Here is a 27,571-nt window from a genome sequence, read left to right as displayed (position 1 = left end):
AAGAGCCATTGCTATCCTCAGCACTGTTTAAACTGACCAAAATCAACACCTGGAACAACAGACACTAACACCTACTGCTCACTGCCTTCGAGTCCAACAACCCAAATCCCAAATCGGATCTATAGGATAAATCTCACAAAAAGCCCCCAATCTGTTATGGACCAGGCCAGACCCCCTCAAAACATTTCATGAAAGTAGCCCAGACCCTAACTTTGCTAGTTGCTTTAAGCAGGTGTAAAGTGGATATTCCAGAAGAGATGCAGCTGGTCCAACCACTTAGTTTAACCAAAACAGAATTTATTTGCAAGTTTACTGAATGGAACATAAACATAAGAGATCAGAATAGAGGATAACGTAACCTACCTGAAAACCCAGCAGATTATCCAAACTTAATGATGCGGTTCCAAATTCCTGCAACAATCCCCATAAACACCCCTTGGTACAAAAGGAAGAATCAAACACAGGGTCTTACAGGAGAGAGGGATTCAGCATTGAACACCTTCTTCCATGCAGTTGTTTCTTGGACCAGCAGCCTCAAACTGACTGCTTGCTTTCAGTGAACAGCCAGATTGCTGAAAACCAAAACAAACCAAACCAGAGAAAAGTTGAGCTGGGAGAACTGGCCACTCCCCTTTCATTTTACAAGTTTTTTTAAAACTTAAAAGCCTTTTGTCTGGGGCAGTATCTGTTACCTATAATCAAATTGGCCCCAAAGCCCTTCAAACCTAGACTTTTAGGAATTGCTGCTTTTATGATCTCTCTGGAAAAAAACCCAAGGGCAACATAACCTTGTTAAAGGAGCAGCATCATCATAATTAGGAACCTTGCTTTTTGCAGTATACACTAATGATCTAGATCTTGGTGTGCAGGGCACAATTTCAAAGTTTGTGGATCATATGAAAATGACAAGCATTGTAAACTGGGAGAAGGACAGTGTAGAACTTCAAAGGGACATTGACAGGTTGGTGGCAGATGAAGTTCAATGCATAGATATGTGGTGTGATGCATGGCCAGACAATATAAGAGGTATAGTTCTAAACCGGTGAAGAAGCAGAGACCTAAGTGCATATTTGCACAGATCATTAAAGGTGGGAGGACAGGTGAACAGAGCAGTTAATAAGACATGCAGTATGCTGGCCTTTTGAAATAAGGGCATAAAGTGCAAGAACAGGGGGGCACTGCTGAATCTGTTTAAGACATTTGTTAGATCTCAGCTGTGTTGTATTTTGTGTATTCTCTGGGCACTACATCATACAAAGGATGTGAACACGGAGAGGGAATTTACAAGAATGGTTCAAGGAATGAGAAACTTACATTTTGAAAACAGATTGGAGGGATGGGAGTGTACTCCTTGGAGAGAAGCACGCTAAGAACCCTGAGAGGAGATCCGATAGAAGTTTTCAAAATCATGCTGGGGCTGGATAGATTCATCAAGGATAAATTGTTTCCATTCGTAATAAGACCAAATATGGAAGGGCAGAGATTTAAAGTGAGTTAAAAAAGAAGTAAATGTGATGCGAGAATAAAAAAACGTTATCACACGATGAAGCATTTAGGCCTGGAATGCAGTGCATGGAAGTGTGGTGGAGGCAGGTTCAACTGAGGCATTAAGGAAGGTATTGGAAGATTATTTAAACAATAGCAAAGGTATGGGAAAAAGGCAGGAGAATGGCACTAAGTCACAACATTCACTTGGAGAACTGATGCACACACAATAGGCTGAATGGCCTTCTCTTCATTCAGAACACGTCTATAATTATGCAAAATTATTTACAGCATTAAAATTAATATTTATTCCGGGGTTGAAACAAACATCATATAGTACTGATGGGTCTTTTATTTTGCATTTAATACTATCAGAAACTAATGATTTAGGAAAAACAACAGTCTTTGGGTCTTTTTATGAGTGGAATGAAAATGAAATTAAATGATAAAACAACACAGGGCAGAAGAGGATATTTGGTCATTGTAGTTCTGCTGGATCTTCAGTAGAACTAATTAATTACTACCACTTCCCTGCTATTTCCCTACACCTCTAATAGCTGAAGGTTAGTGATACTAATTGGAACAAGATTGAGAACAAAATACATTAAAATCAGGAAATATAAACATACATGAAACATTTACTTGAATTAATTCACTCCTTCATAATCGTTTCTTCTTACACCTAATTTTTTTTCTCTCAATTACAAAATGTGACGCACAGAAAAATCAAGAAATCAGAAAATAAATTGCAGAATGGCAATAAAGTTAAATTCTTATCCATGTAGTTTCTGAAATTCCAATGTACTGCTGGAGTAGAGATTTGAGAATAGTTCTGCTTCAGATCATGGTACTTGCACCTCTATAAAGTCTGGAATAGACTAGTTTAAGCAAGAGTTATGCACACTACACAATATAACTTGCAATGTCTCAGATTTAGACAGCAGCAGTAATACAGACAGCAATTCAGACACAACAGGTTGATGTCAGAAACACAGAAATATGAATGGGGGAGTTCATATACAGCTTTAAATATGAGGATTAGAATTTTAAATTTGAAGCATTGGGGATGAGAAGCTGATATAGATGAATAGGAATAGGCAAACAAAATCTGTGAAGCAGAACTATCGATGAACTGAAGTATATGAAATAAAGTTTTACACAGAGAGTGGTATGGGCGTGAAATTCACTCCCTGCTAATGTAGTCAACTCAGCCACATTAGGGTGATTTAAACAATCCTTAGATAAGCACATGGATGATTTTGGGATAGTGTAGGGGATGAGCTGAGAATAGTTCACAGGTCGACTCGACATCGAGGGCCGAAGGACCTATTCTGCGCTGTATTGTTCTATATTCTAAGTGATGGAGAGACCAGCAAGAAGTGCATAATAACAGTTTACTCTGGAGGTGAAAAAGGAGTTGAAGAGCTTTTAGGGAAGATTGATTAAAGCAATTACAGTTTTAGGCAATGTATAAAGGTGGAAAATGATTGACTTTGTTACAAAAACATTATCAGGTCAGATTATCTGATTGCGATTGTACAGAACATTGGTTCGGCCACATCAGAAGGATGTTGTGAAACTTGAAAGGGTTCAAAAAAGAGTTACAAGCGTGTTGCCAGTGTTGGAGGGTGTGAGCTATAAGGAGAGGCCTAATAGGCTGGGGCCTACTAGGCCTGGATTGTTGGAGGCTGAGGGGGTGACCATATAGAGGTTTATAAAATCATAAGAGGTATGGAAGGGTAAATAGACAAGGTCTTTTCCCTGGGGTGGGGGAGTTCAGAACTAGAAGGCATAGGTTTAGTGTGAGAGGGGAAAAATTTAAAAGGGACTTAAGGGGCAACTTTTTCACGCAGAAGGTAGTGTGTTTATATAATGAGCTGTCAGAGGAAATGGTGGAGGCTGGTACAATTACAACATTTAATAGGCATCTGGATGGGCATATGAATAGGAAGGGTTTAGAAGAATATGGGGCAAGGGCTGACAAATGGGACTAGATTAGGTTAGGATAACTGGTTGGCATGGACGTGCTGTAGATCCCTATGACTCTATGACTGTAAGTTCAATTGTTGAATATGAAACTGAAGTAACCCAAGATAATCTTTGTTGGTTGGAAACAAGGGTTCAGAGTTTATGGCAGAGATCTGACTCAATGGCTTCAGTTTTCTCAATATTTAGTTGGAAGAAACTTACATCATTCAAGATACAATGGTGAACACATAGTCTGACAACGTAGAAGCAGTTAAAAATCACACAACACCAGGTTATAGTCCAACAGGTTTTTTTGGAAATACAAGCTTTTGGAGCGCTACTCCTTAGTCAGGTAACTAGTGGGGCAGGGTCATAGGACACAGAATTTATAGTAAAAGATCAAAGTGTCAGACAACTGATGCAATCTATTGAACAAACCTAGATTGCTGTTAAGTCTGTGTGTGTGGGAGAGAAGGAGGTAGTGTGTTTGCATGTGAGAGTTTGTGTGCACATCTGTACATTCTTTATTAGAGTATATAAGTGAGTGTAACAGAGTGTATGCCTGTGAGAGGGTGTGAGTGTGTGTGTTTCTGAGAGAGAGCATGTGCGTGAGAGAGGGTCTGTGTGAGTGTGTGAGTTTGATTGTGTGTAAGAGTGTGTATGTATGTGTATGTGTGCTTGTGCGTGTGTAATTGAGGATGCGTCATGTAATGGGGTCACCTGTGGTGTGACATGAACCCAAGATTCCAGTTGAGGCTGTCCTCATGAGTACTGAACTTGGCTATCAGCCTCTGCTTGATGACTCTGCGTTGTTGTGTATCCCGAAGTCTGCCTTGGAGGATGGTCACCCGAAGATCCAAGGCCGAATGTCCTTGACTGCTGAAGTGAGGGAACATTACTGTCTGGCGATTTGACTCAGCCAACTTTGTCTATCTCGTACACTGCAGGCAAGAATGACCCGAGAAATGGTATATTGGCAAGACCAAGCAGAAGCTATGACAACAGATGAATGGACACTTCGCAACAATCGACAGACAGGGATGTTCCCTCCCAGTTGGGGATTACTTCAACGATCGAGGACATTTGGTCTCAGATCTTCAGGTAACCACCCTCGATGGTGGATTCTGGGATACAAAACAACACAGAGTGGCCAAGCAGAGGCTGATAGCCAAGTTTGATACCCATGAGGATGGCCTCAGCTGGATCTTGTGTTCATGTCACAACAGAGGTGACCCCATTACACTATACACCCTCACACACAAACACACATATACCTATACACATACACTTTTACACATGATCACACTCACACAGACCCTCTCTCACACATGCGCTCTCTCTCAGACACACACACACACCTTCTCACAGACACATACTCCATCACAGTCATGCACGCACTCTATGATGCACACGCAAACACACACACACTCTCTCTCTCTCTCTCTCTCTCTTCTTCACACGCACGCACACACACATTTAAGTCTATGGGGTAATTTTGCATTTGCAGATTTGTATTCGCATATGCATTCTATTTTGTTCAAAAAGCACACAATCTGTAGGCAGTCAGTTCATGTGACATTTTATCAATTCCTACTTTGGAAATAGAATCAGTCTCACTCCAGATTGGGATACAGACAAATTCTAACCTCACACCTTTAAATGCATTGTCTGAGCTGAAATGTCACCTTTTTTTTCCATAAAACCTTAAGTTATCTTAGGACTGTGACTTGAAAGAAGTTCTGGGATTTATATATATTAATCAATAGAAACTTGCATCACCATTCACAGTGATTAAAAACCTAACAGTAATCTCAGTTTGTTCAATACATTGCATTAGTTGTCTGACACGTTGATCTTTTATTATAAATTCTGTGCCCTATGATCTTGCCTCACTAGTTATCTGATGAAGGAGCTGTGCGCCAAAAGCTTGTACTTCCAAATAAACCTGTTGGACTATAACCTAATGTTGTGTGATTTTTAACTTTGTCCATCCCAGTCCAACACCGGCACCTTCAGATCATAACATAGAAGGAGTAGAATGTCACTATTCTAGAAAGATTGCTCATTTTTAAAAAGAGATGACTTTCCCAGCAGCTGATGGAAGATTTCCTGCTATACTGCAGCTAAAAATTAAAATCAATGTGGAAAAAATATAATTAATAAGTAACTAAACCAAAGTAAACCCAAGAGATTATTTCTCACTAACTAACTAATGTGACCAAAATATGCCTTATGAAGCATACTTACGTAATCGCACGCTTTTGGCAGATAAGTGCCATATCACAAAAGTGACATTTTTCAACTTCCATCACCTTATTTTAATGTCTGCTACCTTAATGAATTAAAATAATGTTAAAAAATCAGAATAATTGTCCTGAATGCAAAGATGGCCATCAAAATTGCCACATGCACAAAGAGATCTGATGATAGCAGGTGCTGATGAGAGACATCCTGAAATTAGGATGCCATCTGAAAATGTATGGTTGACTACTATATTCTGTGCGTAATAATGTCACTGCTTGAGCATGTGCAGATAGCCATATGGAAGCCACATTTCTGTATGTCTGTGGGAATCTGATCCTGCGAATCCAGAGCAGAGAAAAGATCTAGAGCAGGGAAAAGATGGAGAGCAGGGGCAAAGGCTAGGAACCAGGGCAAAGTAAAGTTGCCACGATCCTGTCATTGTGGGGGACGCTGGTGTAGAGTGCTGAAACGTCCATTGTGACAAGGGATGTTCCCGGTTCGATTGGTCTGTGGGTGCTGAAGTTCTGTAAGAAATCCATAGTGTCACGACAGAAGCTGGGGATCCCCTGTACAATTGGTTTCAAGATGCCTTCAACATAGCCGGAGAGATTTTCACACAGGGTCCCATTGCCTTATATGATGGGATGTCCTGGTGTGTTGGCTCTGTGTACCTTTGGAAGGCAGTAGAGGTCACCTGCACGAGAAGTACGCGGTAACAGCCTCAGTACTCAACACCAACAACTGCCAATCTCCAAACACCGTTCTACAACTCATCCACTTTATCCTTGATCACAACGTCTTCACCTTTGACAACCAGTTCTTCATCCAGACACATGGAACAGCCATGAGGACCGAATTTGCACCCCAATATGCCAACATCTTCATGCACAGGTTCGAACAAGACTTCTTCTCTATGCAGGACCTCCAACAAACATTATACACCAGGTACATTGATGACTTTTTCCTCCTCTGGACCCATGGCGAGGAGTCATTGATAAAACTACACAGTGATATCAACAAGTTTCATCCCACCATCAAACTCACCATGGACTACTCTCGACTGTCTGTCTCATTCTTAGACACATGCATCTCCATCAAGGATGGACACCTCAGCACCACACTCTACCGCAAATCCACGGACAACCTCACAATGCTACACTTCTCCAGCTTCCACCCAAAACATATTAAAACAGCCATCCCCTATGGACAAGCCCTACACGTACACCGGAACTGTTCAGATGAAGAGGAACATGACGGGCACCTGGAAGTACTCAGGGACGCCCTCATAAGAACGGTGTAAGATGCTCAACTCATCGACCGCCAGTTCCAACATACCACAGCAAGGAACTGTAATGATCTCCTCAGGAGACAGACACGTGCTGCAACCGACAGGGTACCCTTCGTTGTCCAGTACTTCCCAGGACCTGAAAAACTATGCCATGTTCTTCATGACCTGCAACACATTATCAATGAGGATGAGCACCTTGCCAAGACCTTCCCCATACCTCCACTGCTTGCCTTTAAACAACTGCCAAACCTCAAACAGATCATTGTTCGTCGCAAATTGCCTGGCTTTCAGGACAACTCCATACAACCCTGTCACGGTAGGCGCTGCAAGAAGCGTCAGAGTGTGGACATGGATACCACCATTACACGTGGGAACACCTCCCACTATGTATGTGGTAGGTACTCATGTGACTCAGTCAAAGTTGTCTATCTTATACGTTGCAGGCAAGGTTGCCCTGAGGCATGGTACATTGGGGAAACCGAGCAAAGTCTACAGCAACAGATGAATGGGCACTGCACAACAATCAACAGACAGGAGAGTTCCCTCCCAGCGGTCCAGGACATTCAACTTCGGACCTTCAGGTGACCATCCTCCAAGGTGATGTTCGGGACAGACAGCAGTGAAATGTGGCCGAGTAGAGGCTGATAGCTAAGTTCTGTATCCATAGAGAGGGCCTCAACCGGGACTTTGGGTTCCTGTCACACTACAGGTGACCACCATTGCACTACACACACACACACACACACACACACGCACAAACACAGACACACACACATAGACACACCCATACAGACACACACAATCACCCACGCATCCCCTCACAGACTTAAGACACTCTACACTCACATACACACACATGTACACTCTCTCTCACAGACACTCACAACCCCCCAACCCAGACACACACACACTGCACGCATGTGGGGTGAATATGTACTTACAGAGTTACATGGTACTTTGCTCAAAAACTGCATGAATTCGTGTAAGACTCTGTTATCTCACTTTTTAGATTAGAATCAGTCTAAATATTATGGCGCAGACAGAGAACACGGGAGCTAACGCCTTCAACATATTGTCTAGCTAACACCAATTGTTACAGTTAACCTGAGAATGCAACTTTTAAAAAAAAGTTTTGTGATTTACACTTGAAAGAAGTGAAACTATCATGGTATTCGAACAGATGAAAAACTCAACAAACAATCAAGGTATTTTTCAAAGTATAATTTCAGTTACATCACACTTAAACTTTTGCTATAAATTCTGTGTCTTACAATTGTGTCCTTCACAACCACCCGATGAAGGAGCAGCGCTCAGAAAGCTACTGCTTCCAATTAAACCTGCTGGACTATAACCTGGTGTTGTGTGATTTTTAATTTTGTATGGAAGATTCAGATGTGAACCTTGATGAGAATGACAGACAACTGAAATGCATACTAAGTGGATTGGCTGGTCTTTCTGTCACTGTCAAAGTGCTTGGAGGAGTCCAACTCCATGTTTGTATGGGTATCAAAAGTTTGTCCTTTATTCTGCTATATCTGCTTGTTGTCCACAGTCACAGAGGTAGTGAACTGGTATGCTCCAAACAAGAGATCAATTATTTCTCTGCTTTATCTTTGATGATGCCAGCAATATTCCCTACCCAACACCTCAAAGCACTCAAGAAACTTTGCAATAGAGGTTCTTCAAAATTATTTTACTCTGCATTCAAGTTGAGTACCTGACCCTTTAAGTAATGCTAATATTGGTGGCCCCTCTTGCATCTTAACACATATTCTTTTCTGAAAGACATGGCAAATTCACTGAATGAAGTTAAGTGATAAATTTGGCATCTATAGGTATTATGCCATTCAATAGAGCTATGAAAAATCAATAAAGAATTAATTTAGTTTACTCTACTGGGCCCAAGATATGGTGACATGAGCACAAATAGGCTCCGTGGCTACACTGGAAGTGGCTGATTATTTGGTGAATAACCCAGTCAAGTATTGCATAGCTTCATCGCTAATGGCACTGTAGGTCTAAATATTTGGCCCACCATTTAAACGTATTACTTTAAAACTTTAAATTGTTACTTGAATTGATTGAAACAGATTTTTATTTCCATGTTCCTCAATGGAAGTCTGAAACATTATGGTGCAGATGAAATCCAATACCAGAGCTTTACCTGCAATTTCCTAATAACATCCAGTTACTGTAGAATTTTAACACCGTAAACCTGAGATGTGATGTACCTCTGTTCTGATGCAGCTCACACATTTTCTGCACTGCTTCCTTTAGTCTGTCCATGTCATTCTGTAATTCCTCATCGATGATTTCTTGCTGAGATTGCAGCACTTCCAATTCCTGCTGGACTGTCGATAGGTGTTTCTGCAATACAGCTAGATTCTTACTCTTTGACCTTTACAATGTAAAAGTGTACAAAGGAACGTTTTACTGTGTTTCCAAAGCATCAACTTTGATATTATGAAATGTTTATACAGATCTGTAAAGAAATTGCCCCATCAAAATGAAATGCACGGATCAAATTCATTCAAAAAATGCCAACAAAATTAATCTCCAAGCCAGAAACAGTTAATGCCATATGATTCAAATCTATGAAGGATCAGAAATTGATACTTAATTTTCTATGAACTGGTCTTTTGGCAGAAATCTCCTTGTTGTCCTAGTCTTTTTACTTTCAGAATATTTGACATGCTCTTTCCCTCAGGTTCGACATCTGCAGTCACCCAACAGCCTCTAAGTTACAGACATGATATTAATTAAGAGCTAGTGGGCTGTTTCAACTCTGTCAGCCCGTGAAAGAGAGTTAAAGTCAAAATACCTGCAATGGCAAGTACTTCTTTTGATCTCACAGATTGTGATTTTAACTTGTTCTTATGAGCAGGTGAATGGGACATCTGCTGAAACACTTGGAGTATTTCTTTGCATATGCAATTTAGGCTCGAACCACATACCCTACTCCAATGCCTGTTCCTCAGAGGCAGTCTCTCGTTCCATGAAAATTTGCTTGTGCCTGCTTACAGGCAGCAATTCAGGTTAAATTCAGGCAAGAGACAGATGTGCAGATGAGACCCATGACATAAAATTTAATATAATTTGAACTTCCTGTCAGCCTTGACCCCATCATACAGGACTTTCACTGGGACTTAAAAATTGGAGCTGAGACATTATAAAATTATGAGGCCATTTGGTCTGTTATGTCTATGCCAGCTCTCTGCAAAATCCTTTCATCTAGTGCCAAATTCTTGCCTTACTCTGGTAGTTCTGTTATTTCATTTCACTTCAGATAATGATCCAATTCCCTTTTGAAAGCCATGATTAAGTATACTTGCATGGTATTGTAGTACACTCGAGATCCTAAACATTCACGGAACCAAAATATTTTTCATGCTACCAATGAAGATCAGTGACTTCTGGTTCTCAATGCCTCCACCAATGGGATCAATGTCTCCCAATCTACGCTGTCCTGGTCGCTCATGATTTTGAACATCTTAAATATCGACATAGAAAATAAGAGCAGCAGTAGGCCATTCATCCCATCGAAGGAAAGATATATGGCATTGGAGGCAGTCCGAAGAACTGGTTTAGAGGGGCTGTTTTCTGAAGAGAGGTTGAATAGGCTGAGCCTGTACTCATTGGAATTTAGAAGAATGAGAGGCAACCTTATTAAAACACATTAAGATTCTTAAGAGATTTGACAGGGTAGATGTGGAAAGGTTGATTCCCTTTGTGGCAGAGTTTAGGACCAGAGGGCATAATCTCAGAATAACGGGTTGCACATTCAAAATAGAGATGAGGAGGAATGTCTTCTGAGGGTACTGAATCCATGGAATTTCTTACCACAGAGGGCTATCAAGGCTGGGTCATCAAGTATATTCAAGGCTGAAATAGATTTTTAATCACAAAGAATATTCAAAGCTGAAATACATTTTTAATCACGAAGGAAATCAGGGTTATAGGAAAAAGGCAGGAAAGTGGAGTTGAGGATGATCAGATCAGCCATGATCTCATTGAATGGCAGATTAGAAGTGATGTCCTGAACAGCTTACTTCTCGTTCCTAAGCCTTATGGTCATCCTTTAAATCAGAGATGAACAAATAATTATTTTCATAATTGTTCATGAGTCGTTGGAACACTTCTTTAAAAGGCATTGAATGCAGAATATTTTTCAAGCAAAGGTAAGTTCATTCTTGATAATCAAGGTGATGAATGATTACTGTTGATAAGGTAATATTGTGGGGGAATAATAACCATAATCTTTGGCTGGAGTCTTTACCCAAATTTTGGAATTGAAGATTAATGCAAGAAGAATTTAGGTTTTAAATTAGAGCCTTTGTATTACAAACAGCTGACAAAATTAATTCATATATCATGCAAAATATACTTTATTTAAAACATCATGGCATTGTTTTCAAATCCATGCACAGCAATGGGTTCCTGATGAAGAGCTTTTGTGCGAAATGTCAATTTTTCCTGCTCCTCAGATGCTGCCTGACCTGCTATGTTTTTCCAGCACCACTCTAATCTTGACTCTAATCTCTAGTATCTGCAGTACCCACTTCTACCCACTATATAACCATTGGCATTCTGTCCTCTTTTTTCAGGACAAGGTGATGAACAATCAAAGGGAGAAGAACAGAATGGCAGAGAATAAGAATGTTCACATCTCCAGAGCTCTAAAGAGAAGATGGGTCTCAATATCATGGGGCCAGCTGCACTACAGCCCACGGCATCTAGAGGTGGTGAAAATATTGGAGACTACTATATTGCCTTATTCCTCTTCTCAACTCCCAGCTTACCATATCTCACAGATAATGAGAGACTGTGGCTACACTGAATGAAGGACAATACATGAGCAAAATTACTTAAGTGATACTGTTTGTTTTTTTACTTTTATTCTAAATGTAAGTTTCTTTGTTTCAGTACTTACTGTTGACCTTGCTGGACGAAGTAGCTCATAGATTCTGCTTCATTCTTTTTTGGGATTCCAGTAATTACGTTTGTGCAATTATTGACCATCTCCTAAATATGCAAACAGAGATACACCCCATTTTAGGCCTGGACTAAAAACTGGCTAGCTCTATTTTCAGGTACAAGTGTTACAATTCTCAACCTGTCTGTGGCAGTTCATTTGATGGTTGGTAGCATGTAAGCTTGGTCTCTCACCTTATTACCGTGATTGCAGAATAAAAACAATTACTACAGTGAATGGGTTATTGTCTTCTGCAGACCATTCAGAAAGGGTTGAAGGATAGAAAGGATTGAGGGGTGTTCAGTTGCAGGTGTTGGTGAAGGAGGTTTAATGGATCCTGAAGGTAAGTGGAATAGACGTCCCAGCATTTGCTTCTGGCATTTCATTACCTTATTCCAGATGATCTTATTATTTCAATGTCCTGAAAAGTAAACCTGTGTAAGAAAACAGCAGCATAAATTATCATGTGCTAATAGTACATGGTGCAGCCAGCAATATGGTCTTAAAGGCAGTATGTCCTTTTATAGGGAACCTGCACTGAATAATATTGTTGTACTTTAAACAGGGAGTATCAGGGTGTAGATAAGTTTCCGGAGTGAAAATGCAGTGCTGGAAGTGTTAGCAGTTGAGACAGGCAGGAGGAGAGACGCAACGGTTTTCAGGGGGTCAGGAGACTTGGCAGGAAAGCCACAAAAAGTATAATGATGTCACATGGTGGTCAGTGAATGGATCTTCCCATGAGACCTCCCATCCACCATAACACTAACCTCTCATGCTGTTTAACAGACCACAATTTCTCAATGTTGCAAAGCTTACCCATCCGGTCAGCCTATTGTCAATGCTCCCACATATCTCCAGCCATTCAGTTATGGTAGGCACATCACCAAAATTCCTGATGAAGGGCTTTTGCCCAAAGCATTGATTTTTCCTGCTCCTCGGATGCTGCATGACCTGCTATGCTTTTCCCGCACCACTCTAATCTGGACTCTAATGTCTAGCATCTGCAGTACCCACTTCTGCCGACTATATAATCACTGGTATTCTGTCCTTTTTTTTGTGGGACAAAGTGATGAACAATCAAAAGGAGAAGAGCAGAATGGCAGAGAATAAGAATGTTCACATCTCCAGAGCTCTAAAGAGAAGATGAGTTTCAATATCATGGAGCCAGCTGCACTACAGCCCATGGCATCTAGAGGTGGTGAAAATATTGGAGATTACTATATTGCCTTATGCCTCTTCTCAACTCCCAGCTCACCATGGTTCTTCTATCTGGTGTGGTAAGCATGCTATTGATGGTATGAAAATGGATCTCTTGCTTTCCTTCGCACTCATCTGTCCTTCACAACATACATCCTATTCAATGTTGGGTCCATCAATCTGGCAGAATGCATGACAGCTACATGTTATCCTGAAAGACTGTAGACAAAATTAAGGTTTACTGGGTGGCTGTCTTGGGGCACAGAAGATTCTTCAAGTTTGAGGAAGGGAAAAATTTCTGGCTGTAACAGGCTGCTGCGTTTTTGATGTATTTTAGGTGTTGGCAGGGATTTCCTTGAATTCTAGGGGCAGCAATTACTGTTTTATATTCTGTTGCATTGTTTTGGAACTTTGGGGAAAATTGTCAAAACAACTGCACTTTTAAAAGGGAGAGAAACAGACAGAGGCAGCACATGGTCAGGTCAATGGAGGAGACAGAGAGAGAGAAAGAAACCCACGCTGCTAACTGACACAGCAGTGAACCTGTGTAGTTACTGCCTTTGCTGTTTGAATTCATGTATCGCTGGACATCGGAGTGCAGTTGGGAAAATTAACAAACAGTGAAATTCACAACTAATCTTGGAGGAAACTGGGAGAGGTCACAGCACAGAAACGGATAAGTGAATAGTTTAAGTATGACCTTACAGTAAGTCTGTAGTAGCGAGTAGAGTGGGTTCTTTCTTGATTTTGTGTTTTATTGAGATTTATCTCTTGATTAATCTTAAAAATATAAGCCAAAAGCATTAGGTTAGCCTAGAGCAGTGTTTTTTTAGCGGAATAAGACAGTGCTATTTTCTGGGTCTGTAGATTGAAAGAAGCAAAAATAGCCTTTCGTAGAGTAATATGTGCTTCTTGTCAGATGTGGGAGTTTAGGGAGAGTTTATGTGTCACTGAGGATTATATCTGCAATAAATGCCATTGGTTGTGAATCCTTTCAGATCTAATGGATCAGTTGGAGAGACAGTTAAAGACAATGAGGAATTTACAAGAGTAAGGGGGGTGTAATGGATGGCAGTTATAGGAAGGGAGAAAAGTTGCAGATACAGTCACATAGATGGGTTAACTCCAGGAAAGGTAAGAGAGGTAGGCAGGTAGTACAGGAGTGTTTTGTGGATATACCCATTTCAAACAAGTATGCTGTTTAGGAAAATGTAGGGGGTGATAGATTCTCGAGGTAACGTAGCATGGACAGCCAAGTTTCTGGTACTGAGATTGGCTCTAATGCAATGAGGGGTACATTGGGTTCCAAGAGATCAATTGTGTTAGGGGACTCTCTAGACCGAGGCACAGACAGACGTTTCTGTGGCCAGCAGTGAAAATCAGAATGGTGTGTTGCCTCCCTGGTGCCAGGATCAAGGATGTCTCAGAGAGGGTGCAGAATGTTTTCAAGGAGGAGAGGGGCCAGCAGGAGATTATTGTACATATTGGAACCAACGACATAGGAAAGGAAAAGGATGAGATTCTGAAGGGAGAATATAGAAAGTTAGGCAGGAATTTAAAAAAGGAGGTCTTCAAGGGTAGTAATATCTGGAATACCCCCGGTGCTACGAGCTAGGGAGGGTAGGAATAGGAGGATAGGGCAGATGAATACATGGCTGAGGAGCTGGTGTATGGGAGAAGGGTTCACATTTTTGGATCATTGGAATCTCTTCTGGGATAGAAGTGACCTGTACAAGTAGGACAAATTGCACCAGAACTGGAAGGAGACAAATATACTGGCAAGGAGGTTTGCTAGAGCTGCTTGTAAGGATTTAAACTCATAAGTTGGGGGGGAGGGGATTGGTTGGGACCCGGGGAGATACTGAAGAAAGAGATCAATCTGAGACTGGTACAGTTGAAAAAAGAAGCGAATCAAACAGTCAGGGCAGGCAGGGATAAAGCAGAGAACAAGGTAGGACTGGTAAATTAAACTGCATTTATTTCAATGGAAGAGGCCTAACAGGGAAGGCAGATGAGCTCAGGGCATGGTTAGGAACATGGGACTGGGATATCATAGCAATTACAGAAACATGGCTCAGGGATGGATAGGACTAGAAGCTAAATGTTCCAGGATACAAATTTTATGAGGGACAGAAAGGGAAGCAAGAGAGGAGGGGGAGTGGCTTTTTTGATATGGATAGCATTACAGCTGTGCTGAGAGGGGATATTCCCAGAAATACAAAATAACTTTCCAAATATAGACTGGGACTGCCATAGTGTTAAAGGTTTAGATGGAGAGGAATTTGTTAAGTGTGTACGAGAAAATTTTCTGCTTCAGTATGTGGATGTACTGACTAGAGAAGGTGCAAAACCTGACCTACTCTTGAGAAATGAGGCAGGGCAGGTGACTGAGGTATCAGTGGGGGCCACTTTGGGGCCAGCAACAATAATTCTGTTAGTTTTAAATTAGTGGTGGAAAAGGATAGACCCAATGTAAAAGTTGAAGTTCTAAATTGAAGGAAGGTTAATTTTGATGGTATTAGGCAAGAACTTTCAAAAGCTGATTGGGGCAGATGCTCACGAGAAAAGACACGGCTGGAAAATGGGAAGCCTTCAAAAATGAGATAATGAGAGTCCAGAGACAGTATATTCCTGTTCGGGGGAAAGGAAAGGCTGGTAGGTAAAGGGAATGCCAGATAACTAAAGAAATTGAGGTTTTGGTTAAGAAAAACAAAGAAGCAAATGTCAGGTATAGATAGGATAGATCGACTGAATCATTTAGAGGAGTATAAAGGCAGTAGGAGTATACTTAAGAGGGAAATCAGGAGGGCAAAAAGAGAGCAAGAGATAGCTTTGGCAAATAGAGTTAAGGAGAATCCAAAGGGCTTTTACAAATATGTTAAGGACAAAAGGGTAACAAGGCAGAGAATAGGGCCCCTCAAAGATCAGCAAGGCTGCCTCTGCGTGGAGTCGCAGGGAGATGGGGGACATACTAAACAAGTATTTTGAATCAGTGTTTACTATGGAAAAAGACATGGAAGAAATAGAATGTAGAGAAATAGATGGCAACGTCTTCAAAAATGTCCATATTACAGAGGAGGAAGTGCTGGATGTCTTGAAACACATACAAGTGGATAAATCCCCAGGCCCTGATCAGGTGTAAGAGCTTGAAAATGTGTTGCTGGAAAAGCGCAGCAGGTCAGGCAGCATCAAAGGAGAAGGAGAATCGACATTTCGGGCATAAGCCCTTCCTCACCCCTCAGCCTCTGATGCTCCAGGGAAAACAGCCGCAGCCTGTTCAGCCTCTCCCTATAGGTCAAATCCTCCAACCCCTGGCAATATCCTTATAAATCTTTTCTGAACCCGTTCAAGTTTCACAACATCTTTCCAATAGGAAGGAGACCAGAATTGCACGCAATATTCCAAAAGTGGCCTAACCAATGTCCTGTACAGCCACAACATGACCTCCCAATGCCTGTACTCAATACTATAACCAATAAAGGAAAGCATACCAAACGCCTTCTTCACTATCCTATCTACCTGTGACTTTACTTTCAAGGAGCAATGAACCTGCACTCCAAGGTCTCTTTGTTCAGTAACACTGCCTAGGACCTTATCATTAAGTGCATAAGTCTTGCCAAGATTTGCTTTCCCAAAATGCAGCACCTCACATTTATCTAAATTAAACTCCATCTGCCACTCCTCAGCCCATTGGCCCATCTGTTCAAGATCCCATTGTAATCTGAGGTAACCTTCTTCGCGGTCCACTATACTTCCAATTTTGGTGTCATCTACAAACTTACCAACTACACCTCTTATGCTCACGTCCAAATCATTTATATAAATGATGAAAAGTAGTGGACCCAGAACTGATCCTTGTGGCACTCCACTGGTCACAGGCCTCCAGACTGAAAAACAACTCTCCACCACCACCCTCTGTCTTCTGCCTTCAAGCTAGGTCTGTATCCAAATGGCTAGTTCTCCCTGTTTTCCATGAGATCTAACCTTGCTAACCAGTCTCCCATGGGGAACCTTGTCGAACACTTACTGAAGTCCTTATAGATCACATCCACTGCTCTGCCCTCATCAATCCTCTCGGTTACCTCTTCAGAAAACTCAATCAAGTTTGTGAGACATGATTTCCCACCTACAAAGCCATGTTGACTATGCCTAATCAGTCCTTGCCTTTCCAAATACATGTACATCCTGTCTCTCAGGATTCCCTCCAACAACCTGCCCACACCAACATCAGGCTCAGCTAGTCTATAGTTTCCTGGCTTGTCCTGACCACCTTTCTTAAACAATGGCACCACGTTAGCCAACCTCCAGTCTTCTGGCACCTCACCTGTGACTATTGATGATACAAATATCTCAGCAAGGGGTCCAGCAATCACTTCCCTAGCTTCCTACAGAATTCTAGGGTACACCTGATCAGGAGAAAGTGGGGATTGCAGATGTTGGAGATCAGAGCTTAAAAATGTGTTGCTGGAAAAGTGCAACAGGTCAGGCAGCATCAAAGGAGAAGGAGAATCGACGTTTCGGGCATATGCCCTTCTTCCTGATTTATAAGAATATTGCCAGGGGTTGGAGGATTTGACCTATAGGGAGAGGCTGAACAGGCTGCGGCTGTTTTCCCTGGAGCGTCGGAGGCTGAGGGGTGACCTTATAGAGGTTTACAAAATTATGAGGGGCATGGGTAGGGTAAATAGGCAAAGTCTTTTCCCTGGAGTCGGGGAGTCCAGACTAGAGGGCATAGGTTTAGAGTGAGAGGAGAAAGATATAAAAGAGACCCAAAGGGCAATGTTTTCACACAGAGAGTGGTACGTGTATGGAATGAGTTGCCAGAGAAAGTGGTGGAGGCTGGTACAATTGCAACATTTAAGAGGCATTTGGATGGGTATCTGAATAGGAAGTGTTTGGAGAGATATGGGCCGAGTGCTGGCAGGTGGGACTAGATTAGGTTGGGATATCTGGTCGGCATGGATGGGTTGGACTGAAGGGTCTGTTTCCATGCTGTACATCTCTATGACTCTATGAAGAAGTTGGCCATTAATAAGGTCAGTATTTATAGAATTGGTTCTGACAAGTCTGGAAGAAACCTGATGTTCAAGCAGATAGCAAATATTGATTGTTAATTGATGCCTTGGGACAATCTATTTGTATGGAATCATAGTTAAAGTCTTTTTTAAAGTGTATTTTCTATGCTGTCAACATGGCATGAAGATTTGAAACCTCCCTGCCTAATCTGCAAACCAGTTCTTGAAAGCCCAGTCAGTAGAAAGCTGAGTGAGAATTATTACTATCTTTACCTAGTGAACTGAGAAGATTACCTTAATTGGCTGTTACAGACAAGCAACCAAGGATCTACATCCACGTCTGTGAATCAACACATTGTGAAAGCTATTTAAGTAATCTGGCCAGTTTTGTTATTTTATTTTGTTTATCCCTAACTGTGTTGGTTTGTCTATCTTTTTGTGCGAATGGATGCTTAAAACAAATATTTTGCATTTAATGCAAAGATATTAATCAGTTTATCTTGTTGTTTAAACTTTCCTCTGCTAAAATTAGTATGTATTTAATAAATAGTTAAGTCTTTTGTTTGAGATACAAAACCAATATTCGGAATTAATTACTCACAAAGTCTGTGACTGGTTATTCATAAGTCTGGTATGAAATGATTGGATCACTTGTCAGGTTGCATATTGACCTGATTAGTTTGAATGCAGCCAATGTGACTGCTTTAAAGTAAACCAATTTTGCAATATATGATTGGGCATAATGCCATTTTGATAACTGCACTGTTAATTTTTTGACGTTAATTAATATTGCAGGTGGCCTACTTTTTTGGCTTGTGACGTACATAAACATCTTTTTTAGGATGAAGTTTAGTATACCAAATCATGAGTGCTGCAAAAACAATGTTCTAGGTCATAACCTTAAGACATTTACAACTACTCACAAAACTCCCAAGAAGTCATTAAATAAAACATTTTCAATTTTATCATCAAATTGTACCTTGATTCTCAACACAGACTCCACTAGTTTTCTCTCCTCAATTTCTCCAAATGGAATGATATTTTGTCTTTGATTCCTCATCCTGTTGTATCGTAGTGTTAATGGTGCACAGTTGTCTTGTATAAAACTCTGAAGTGCTTCACGGTGCAGACGTGTAGACCAATTTTTCTCTACCTGGAGTATAATTTTGACTCGCTCCATTAGAACATTCGCATTCAAATTCTCATAAACTCTAAATAGAAAGAAAAAGTTATTCTTAAGTATTCAAAAAAAATGTCTTTCAGTTTTCAGAAAATGAAGTTACCAGTTCAATCATTTGTGTGTAACCTGGCTTGGTCGTAGAAAGGGCAGTCTTATATAAAGGCTTCAACGCATTTAGTGAGATCATGTGATCTGTTTTATGACTGTCATAAAAATATTAAAAATCATGGGAGAACATGGGAGGCAGTGAAGCAGCAATCACTTTTGTCTCTAATAAAAATGTATTCAAACATTGCGACCAAAATAATTCAATACACCATCAAAGTTCGACGCAAACAAATGGGGCAGAAGTAAATCCTCCATTCTAAAGATTTGTGGTGTAGCACTCCATATAGGCACTAATATAGCCTTAACATTTCTGATTTAGAAATAATCTTTTCTCTTCTCACTGTGGTTGCTGAGTCATTGGCTGTGTGTTTCTGTTTCAAATTTTCAAAATTTGTGGTATAGGTATTTTGCTTTTCACTCAAAATAGTATCATTGCTTTCAGCCTTGATACTTGTATTGTTTCAACTAAAGGTGACTAAATACCTATTAAGCAGTGTGTCTTAATAGGGGGGGGGGGGAGATGGGGGCAAGGGGTGGTGGATGGGTAGTGCAGAACAAAGTATTAAAATCTGAATCCTGGGAACTGTGTACCATGTAGGTATTCAGATGCTATACTCCTACAGTTCTTCCACTATGAGAGGCTTTAGCTTTGCATTCTTCTGACACATTTGAGAACTCTACTCTCCCTCTTAGAATTTTTCTATTAAAGTATGTATTAATCTCATCTTTGACTCTGGCCTTTGACTCTTGGTCACCTTCCCTGGTCGTTTTTGGCCTTTTAAGGTGATTGATCTCGCTTTAAACTCCTTCCTGACACATTTGGCTTAACCTCTGCCCTGTTTAATTGAGTGATTCCTTGGACTTTATGGGATTTACTCCCTCTGCTGAGTTTCCAAACCCCTCTCAGTTCCCAAAATCCTTGCCCCCTTCCACTAATTTAATTCAAGTGAGACTTCTTCGGTGATTCCAACTCTCACAAGCTTTGTTGCTCGTTGTAGGGCTTATCATGGCTCATTTGCATAGTGCACTAGAATAAAGCCTCATTATCGCTAGAGTTATCATAAATGTGAAAATTTGATTAAGCTACTGAACTGTCCAATTTTACCTAACTGTCTAATTTATGTCAAAAAGAATATAACAGAGTATTAATTAACAAGAAAATAACTGTTTGTTGTAATCTAACTGTTTTTTTAACCAAGAACAAAACCTTTAATGTTCACTTACAACTGTATAACTTAAATTCTACTCCTTTAAAAAATTTCCATACACATACAAACAAGCAAAAAGAAAGCCAAGGCACAAGTATTATGGATGGAGAGAGAAGTAAAATCAGAGAAACACAGTTTTGGCATCAGTCCAGATCACAGATGTCAAAGACTTGTTTTCTTTCAGCTTTCATTCAACTCCTTTCAATTCTATGCTAATGACTCAAAATTTGCAAAGGGAGTAATTTCAAGGGAAATAGTGAATGAAAACAGCTAATAGAAGATTTTCAGTTACTTCTCCATATGGCGTACTGGGGTGGTTAGAAAGAAGTGCTTTCTTTTTGTCGGTTAGAAGTTTCTGTTTAATAAACAACACACACACGTTATGGTAACCATAACTAAAGATAAGCAACAAACATGCATGTCGTCCCCTTGGTTAAAAGCAGAATCTTCCCTCCCCCTATCTCCACAACCCCAAAGTGAAGAGAATAGTAAGATTGAAAAATATAAAAAAGGCTTCCAAACATTTTCTGGTTCTTGGGTTTCCTACCACTTGATGTTGGTTTTCTTCAGTCTCCTTAACTTCTCTGGACTAACCTTTAATACTTAAAGGGGTACTTTGTCATCAGCCAAATTATTTCCCAATAAAATATCTCTGGTCTTGGCAAACCTCTCAGTGATCTGCTGTTAGCAGCCCTATAACACTTCCACTATCTATCTATACGCTAACCAATAGCACACTCATGTTCTTTCCCATGTGCCTTTCATAGCACACTAAAACTTAATTTGGGTTCTATATGAGAAATCTTTCATTTTCCCCACGAGCAAGATCAGACCACCTGAAGGCTGAATTTTCTCTCTGACTGTTTAAAACAGTTTGTGATTGTTGTTCCTAGAATACAAACTCTTGACATCCATCCTTATCCACAGTCTTGCAAGAGTAGACAATGACCACTCTTAATGATATGGACACAGTCTTGCAGCTGGAATTTCTGGCAAACACCAAAACCAACAATTTCCATCCTATCTGATCAATGGACCAGTATTCCCATAGTATTTAAACAATACAGAGATGGAAAAGAATTAATAACAATGCTATATCCTTGACAAACATGGTTGGAAAATCTTTCTTACCTCATATATGTATTGTCCATCAGTGCAACAAAAATACTAAAACATAGGAATGAAGTAAGGCCAATGTGGGTACCAATGATAATGTAAGTTAAGAAAGGATCTCGAACTTCTAATTGCTCTGTATTCCATTCATCGTTAACACTAATCCGAAACACAAAATAAAATGATTCATCCAAAGTTTGCAGGTCTTGAGTTCCTAGATTTTGAGTAAAGTAACAATAAAAGTTTTATGTATAATCAGCTAAGGTAAGGACCGTCAAATTACATATTTATGTTAGCTTCTGTCATTTTGATGATCATGATAACAATAATTACAAACTGTAAAACATGTAATAAGAATCTATTTAAATTGTATTAGAAAATCTTAAATTTCCTTAACAAGTATTTGGAGTGGTTGCACATATGGAGATGGTTAAGATCATGGTGAGATTTGAAAACAATAAAAACAATGAAGACAATTCTAAAATTGAAGGATTGTTTGACCAGGAGCCAATGTAGGTCAGAGCGCATTGATAGATTGGGCCTATTGTGTCTTAGGATACATGTAAACAAGTTTGGATGACGGATATTGTTTGCTTAATATCTCTAGGATTTCCATATTCTGTACAATTTCTCCTGTCTCTGTTTCTCAGGAACCACAAGTGCACATTTAAGTCTTTGATTTGAATTATCAGTGTATTAACACAATAGATGAAAGGTTGAACGTAATTAAACTTACCTCCAAATACTAACCAATAGGTGTAGATATATGCAAAATAAAATTCAAGATATAGAAATAAGAACTTTGCAACATCAGCCATTATCCTGCCAACTGTCACAACAATAGAACCGATAACACTGGGGAGGAGAAAAGAACTGATAAATGCAATTACAATAAAATACAAATGTTAAAAATAAACATTAAATTAGGAAGGCGATGGCCTGGTGACATTATCGCTAGACTATTAATCCAGAAACTCAGCTAACGTTCCGATGTCCCGGGATCAAATCCCACCACAGCAGAAGTTCAGGTGGTAGCTCCCACTACGGCACCACGGCCATTAGGTCTGGCCACCATGTTACTCTGGACCCACAGCAATGTGATGGACTCTCAACTCTGCTCTGAAAGGCCTAGCAAGCCATTCAGTTCTATCAACTGCTACAAAGTCTCAAGAAAGAAATGAAATCAGATGGACTATCTGGCATCAACCTAGGCAAGAAAAACCCCTGTTGACCCTGCAAATTCGTACTTACTAATATCTGAGGGCTAGTGTCAAAATCAGGAGAACTATCTCACGGAATAGGCAGGCACTGGTCTGATATAGTCATGCTTACAGAATCATACCTGTCAATGTCCTAGAAACCACCATCATGATCCCTGGATATGTCTGTCTCACTGGGAGGACAGACCCAGCAGAAGTGGCCGCACAGTGGTATACAGTTGAGAAGGAGTTGCCCTCCGAATACTTAACATTGAGTCACACCTGTTGAAGTCTCATGACTTCAAGATAAACAGGGGCAAGAAAACCTGTTGCTGATTACCATTACCATCCTCCCTCAGTTGATGAATCAGTACTCTTCCACATTGAAAAACACTTGGAAGAAGCACTGAGGATTGCAAAATGTTCTCTGGGTGGGGGATTTCAATGTCCAACATCAAGAATGGCTTGACAGCAGCATAACTGATCAAGTCGGACAGGTCCTAAATGACATAGATGTTAGATTAGCTCTGCGGCAGGTGGCGAAGGAGCCAGTGTGATGAGTGGCTTCAAGAGGTGCAATTTGTCCTGTTTTGTTTATGAAGAGAGGTCAGACAGAGGTACAGAGCGGTCTGTTCCAAGTCAATAAAGTAAACAGCTTTTGAGGCCTTGAGGTGCTTTTTTAAAAGTTGGAACAATGGAAGCAGCATGAATGGTTGGATTGAGACTCTCACAGAACCACAGTTTTAGTTTAGCTTCCAGTATTTGTTGGGGTTTAGAAGGTGACTGTGGAAGGTCTCTCTCTTTCTCCCTTTCTGTCTGCCACAGCAAAAAGCTAGAGTTCTCTCTCTGCCAGAATTATCTCTCTGCAGAATTATCTCTCTGTGTCTTTTCTCCTGGACTGGTGAAACACTGCATGTGAGACAAGCTTTTTCACTGAATTTGCCTTTGCTAAGGGTGTGTAGAGGTGGCGTTTGTGCAGTTATTTTAGCTGCAATGGGAGGAAGCAGTATGTGGCTGAAGAACCTTTGCTTGAACAGTTGTCTTTGAGTTGGGGTGTTTCTGGTATTAAGCTGTCATTTGGGAAGCTTCACTTATTTGATCCTGCCATTGAAGACTGGGCCCAGTATATGGGAAGAATGTGATATTTTTACCAGGCAAATGATATTGGACCAAATGAAAAGCAACGAGTAATCCTTCTGACTGTTTGTAAAACCATAGCATTTTTGGTTACGAGGAACTTAATATTCCCAAATGCACCAGACACTATACCCTTCCATGTAGGTTCATAGGTCCTTGAAAGTGGAGTCACATTTTGGTAGGACAGTGAAGAAGGCATTTGGTATGCTTGCCTTTATTGGTCGGTGCAATAAGTATAGGTGTTGCAAGGTCATGGTCTGGTTGTACAGGACATTGGTTAGGCCACTACTGGAATACTATGTGCCATTCTGGTCTCCCTGCTACAGGAAGGACGGTCAGAAAAGATTTACAAGGAAGTTGCCAGGGTTTGAGTTATAGGGAAAGGCTGAATAGGCTGGGGCTTGTTTTCCCTGGAGCGTCGGAGGCTGAGGGGTGGCCTTATACAGACTTATAAAATCATGAGGGGCATGGATATGTAAATAGACAAGATCTTTTCTCCTGGGTTAGAATGTTCAAAACTAGAAGGCATAGGTTTAAGGTGAAAGGGGAAAAATTCAGAAGAGACCTAAGGAGCAATGTTTTCACACAGAGGGTGGTGCGTGTATGGAATGAGGAAGTGGTGGAGGCTGGTACATTTACAACATTTAAAAGGTATCTGGCTGTGTATATAAATAGAAAGGATTAAGAGAGATATGGGCCAAATGCTGGCAAATAGGTTAGATTTATTTAGCTTATCTGGTTAGCATGGACAAGTTAGACCGAAAGATCTGTTTCCATGCTGTATATGTCTATAACTCTATGACTTTTAAGCCACTTGGTTGAGGATCAACTTTGTGAGTTTCTGCTGTGGAATGGGCTAGAGTCCCTCGGCTCATGATATGCCCTGCATAAGGCTCTGCAATTACCTATACCCAAATGGTTCACTGAAAGTGGAGCCACAGTTAGACAGGGCAGTGGAGAAGGCTTTTGGCACCCTGGCCTTCATCGTTCAGCACACTGAGTATAGAAGTTTGGAAGTTATGTTGCAGTTGTACAGAACATTGGTGCAGCTGCACTTGGTGTACTGTGTTCAGTTTTGGTCACCTTGCTACAAGAAGGATATTGTTAAACTGGAAAGAGTGCAGATGAAATCTACAAGCATGCTGCCAGAACTCAATGGTCTGACTTATAAGGAGAGGTTTTACAAGCTAGGACTTTTTTCTCTAGACAGTAGGAGACTGAGAGGAGATCTTATAGAAGTGTATAAGATATGGGAGGCATGGATAGGGTGAATGCACTCAGTCTTTTTCCCAGGGTTGGGGAATGCAGGACTAGAGGGCATCAGTTTAAGATTACAAGGGAAAGAATAAAAGGGAACTTGGGGGGGCAACTTTTTTACAGAGGGTGGTACATATATGGAATGAGCTGCTAGCAGAAATGGTTGAGGTGTGTACATTAACAACATTTAAAAGGCATTTGGACAAATACATGGATAGGAAAGATTTAGAAGGATATGGGCCAAGTGCAGGGAAATGGGGTTAGCGTTGATGGACATTTTGGTCAGCAATGGACTAGTTTAGGCCAAAGGGCCTGTTTCTGTGCTGTGGGACTCAAAGACTCAGTAAGTCAATTTTACTGGTTTTTGAGATTTCCATTACGACTACTAGGGGCAACTGTGGCACTTGCAGGAAATCCTTTATTGTTTCCAATGCATGGTCTTAAATGCAGGATAGAACCTGTTTTCTTTTCCTGTCCTGTGTTTTTTAATATTACCATCCCCAAATCTTCTCCAAACAGGTTTACAACTCGTTTGGATAGCATGCTGGAAGTCAAGCCCCACTATTTTGAGAGTTGTTACAGAAGTTAAACATTTTAAAAAGTTTGCAGAATTCTCCAATGTACCTGTGTTTTAGACACAGGGTGACAACAACCATGATTCAGGTTTCCTTATTTAACAAGAATTACTATTTATTACAAATAGACTCTAACTACAACTCAACAATTATTAACTATTAGCATTGAACTTTACTAGTTCAAACTCTAGTTTGCATGAAATCCCTTTGCATGGGCATACACACAAACACACACATAACAAAAAGATGGCTTTTATGAGAAGAGGGAAATCTGGGAAGGCAGTTCAAAGATCGCTATTCACAGGATCTATCGAGATGGATGTTGTACTGATCACAATATTGCTTTTCAGTCTTTCTTTCTTCTCTGAAAGCTTTCACTCGCAACAGGCATTGGGAGGCTTGTTTATGATTGTAACAGGTCTCTGACATTAATTAAAAGTCACTGCTTACAGCAACTGCTGAAGGAAAAATAAACTAGCTTTATTCTGGCTTAATGTGGCTTTTACTGCAGAGGGCAGAGGGATAGAGATCCTGAGTTGGTGGAAGTGTGAAGACTCTTCTGAAGCTTCTTCACAGCCTCAAGTGATACAGCTACCTAAGAACCAATCACATAATTGTTGGGAGGCAGAAGGCCTTTCTGAATGATAATTGGTCAGCAGTCCACAGATCAATCAGCTACTCATTGCTAAAAAAAAAGTCCATTTTTACACAACCCTTTGGCTCCAGTTCATCTGTAAACTATACTTCAACTATTACTAGTAGTACTGCCAGAAATTGTATAAGCCAGATTTTACAAGGAATATCAGATTACATGTTTTAAAAACATGCAGCAATCCTCAGAAATCCTTGGATTTAAAACAATTCTTTTTCTTTGGTCCATAATTAAAAATACAGAAACATAAAAAGACATGGTCTTTATATTCATAATCATTCACTTTATAAGGATGAAGGAGAGAGCACACACATAAGTGACAGACAGAACAGTCAGAGTAAAAATCCCATTATTTTACCTGAAAGCACGAAGGTGCTTCAAATTCTTCAGCCATAATGGAATCAATGAGATTGCAATAAGACGCCGATGAAAGATGTCAACGTCTACTTTCAGACCAAGGGCAAATAAGTAGGTGCAAACAATTGCAAATAAAAAAGACAGGATGATACAGTCATGTATGCTCCTGCAAAAAGGATTAAGTGAATGTTACAAAAGTCAATAATTTACTGCAAAAATGATATCCCTGTTATGTAACAAACATTGATGTGGCAAAATTCAATATCTTCTGAAAACAGTCATATTGATCACCAAATTTAGTGGTGACTACTACACATTTCAGCAGGTAATTTGTGTGAGACAAGCATTAAGTTAGTCTGCAATACATAAAACCATCCTGAAGCTCTTAAAGATCAGGAGTGTGATGGGATACTCTTTGGTTGCCTGGATGAATATGGCTCCAACAATACTCAAAAAGCTCAACACCATTCAGGACAAAGCAATCTAGGTGATTGGCATCTCATCCACCATTTTAAATATTCACTACTTCCACCACTTATGCACAGTGGCAATTAAAAACAAACTGTTGCTCACCAACACTCTTTGAATCCCGCCTTTCAAATCCATGATCTTTAAC

The 27,571-nt window shown here is 40.4% G+C and overlaps 1 protein-coding gene across 1 annotated transcript; it reads right to left on the bottom strand.

Annotated features, from left to right (window-relative positions):
- Positions 1–465: 465 nt before the first annotated feature.
- LOC140453292 (uncharacterized) lies at positions 466–27,008 on the bottom strand. The gene is made up of 7 exons (XM_072547855.1): positions 26,957–27,008; positions 22,515–22,633; positions 21,797–21,992; positions 19,149–19,380; positions 11,916–12,007; positions 9,217–9,383; positions 466–572 (listed from the first exon to the last, which is right to left on the bottom strand). Exons 2-7 carry the CDS (start codon positions 22,594–22,596, stop codon positions 535–537), a joined length of 807 nt encoding a protein of 268 aa, XP_072403956.1. The 5' UTR covers positions 22,597–22,633; positions 26,957–27,008; the 3' UTR covers positions 466–534.
- Positions 27,009–27,571: the final 563 nt, after the last annotated feature.

Source organism: Chiloscyllium punctatum, chromosome 27 (genome assembly GCF_047496795.1).
Source record: "Chiloscyllium punctatum isolate Juve2018m chromosome 27, sChiPun1.3, whole genome shotgun sequence".
Lineage (NCBI taxonomy): Eukaryota > Metazoa > Chordata > Chondrichthyes > Orectolobiformes > Hemiscylliidae > Chiloscyllium > Chiloscyllium punctatum.
The sequence above is the reverse complement of the archived record's forward strand: the minus strand, read 5'-3'. Positions and strand labels throughout refer to the sequence as shown.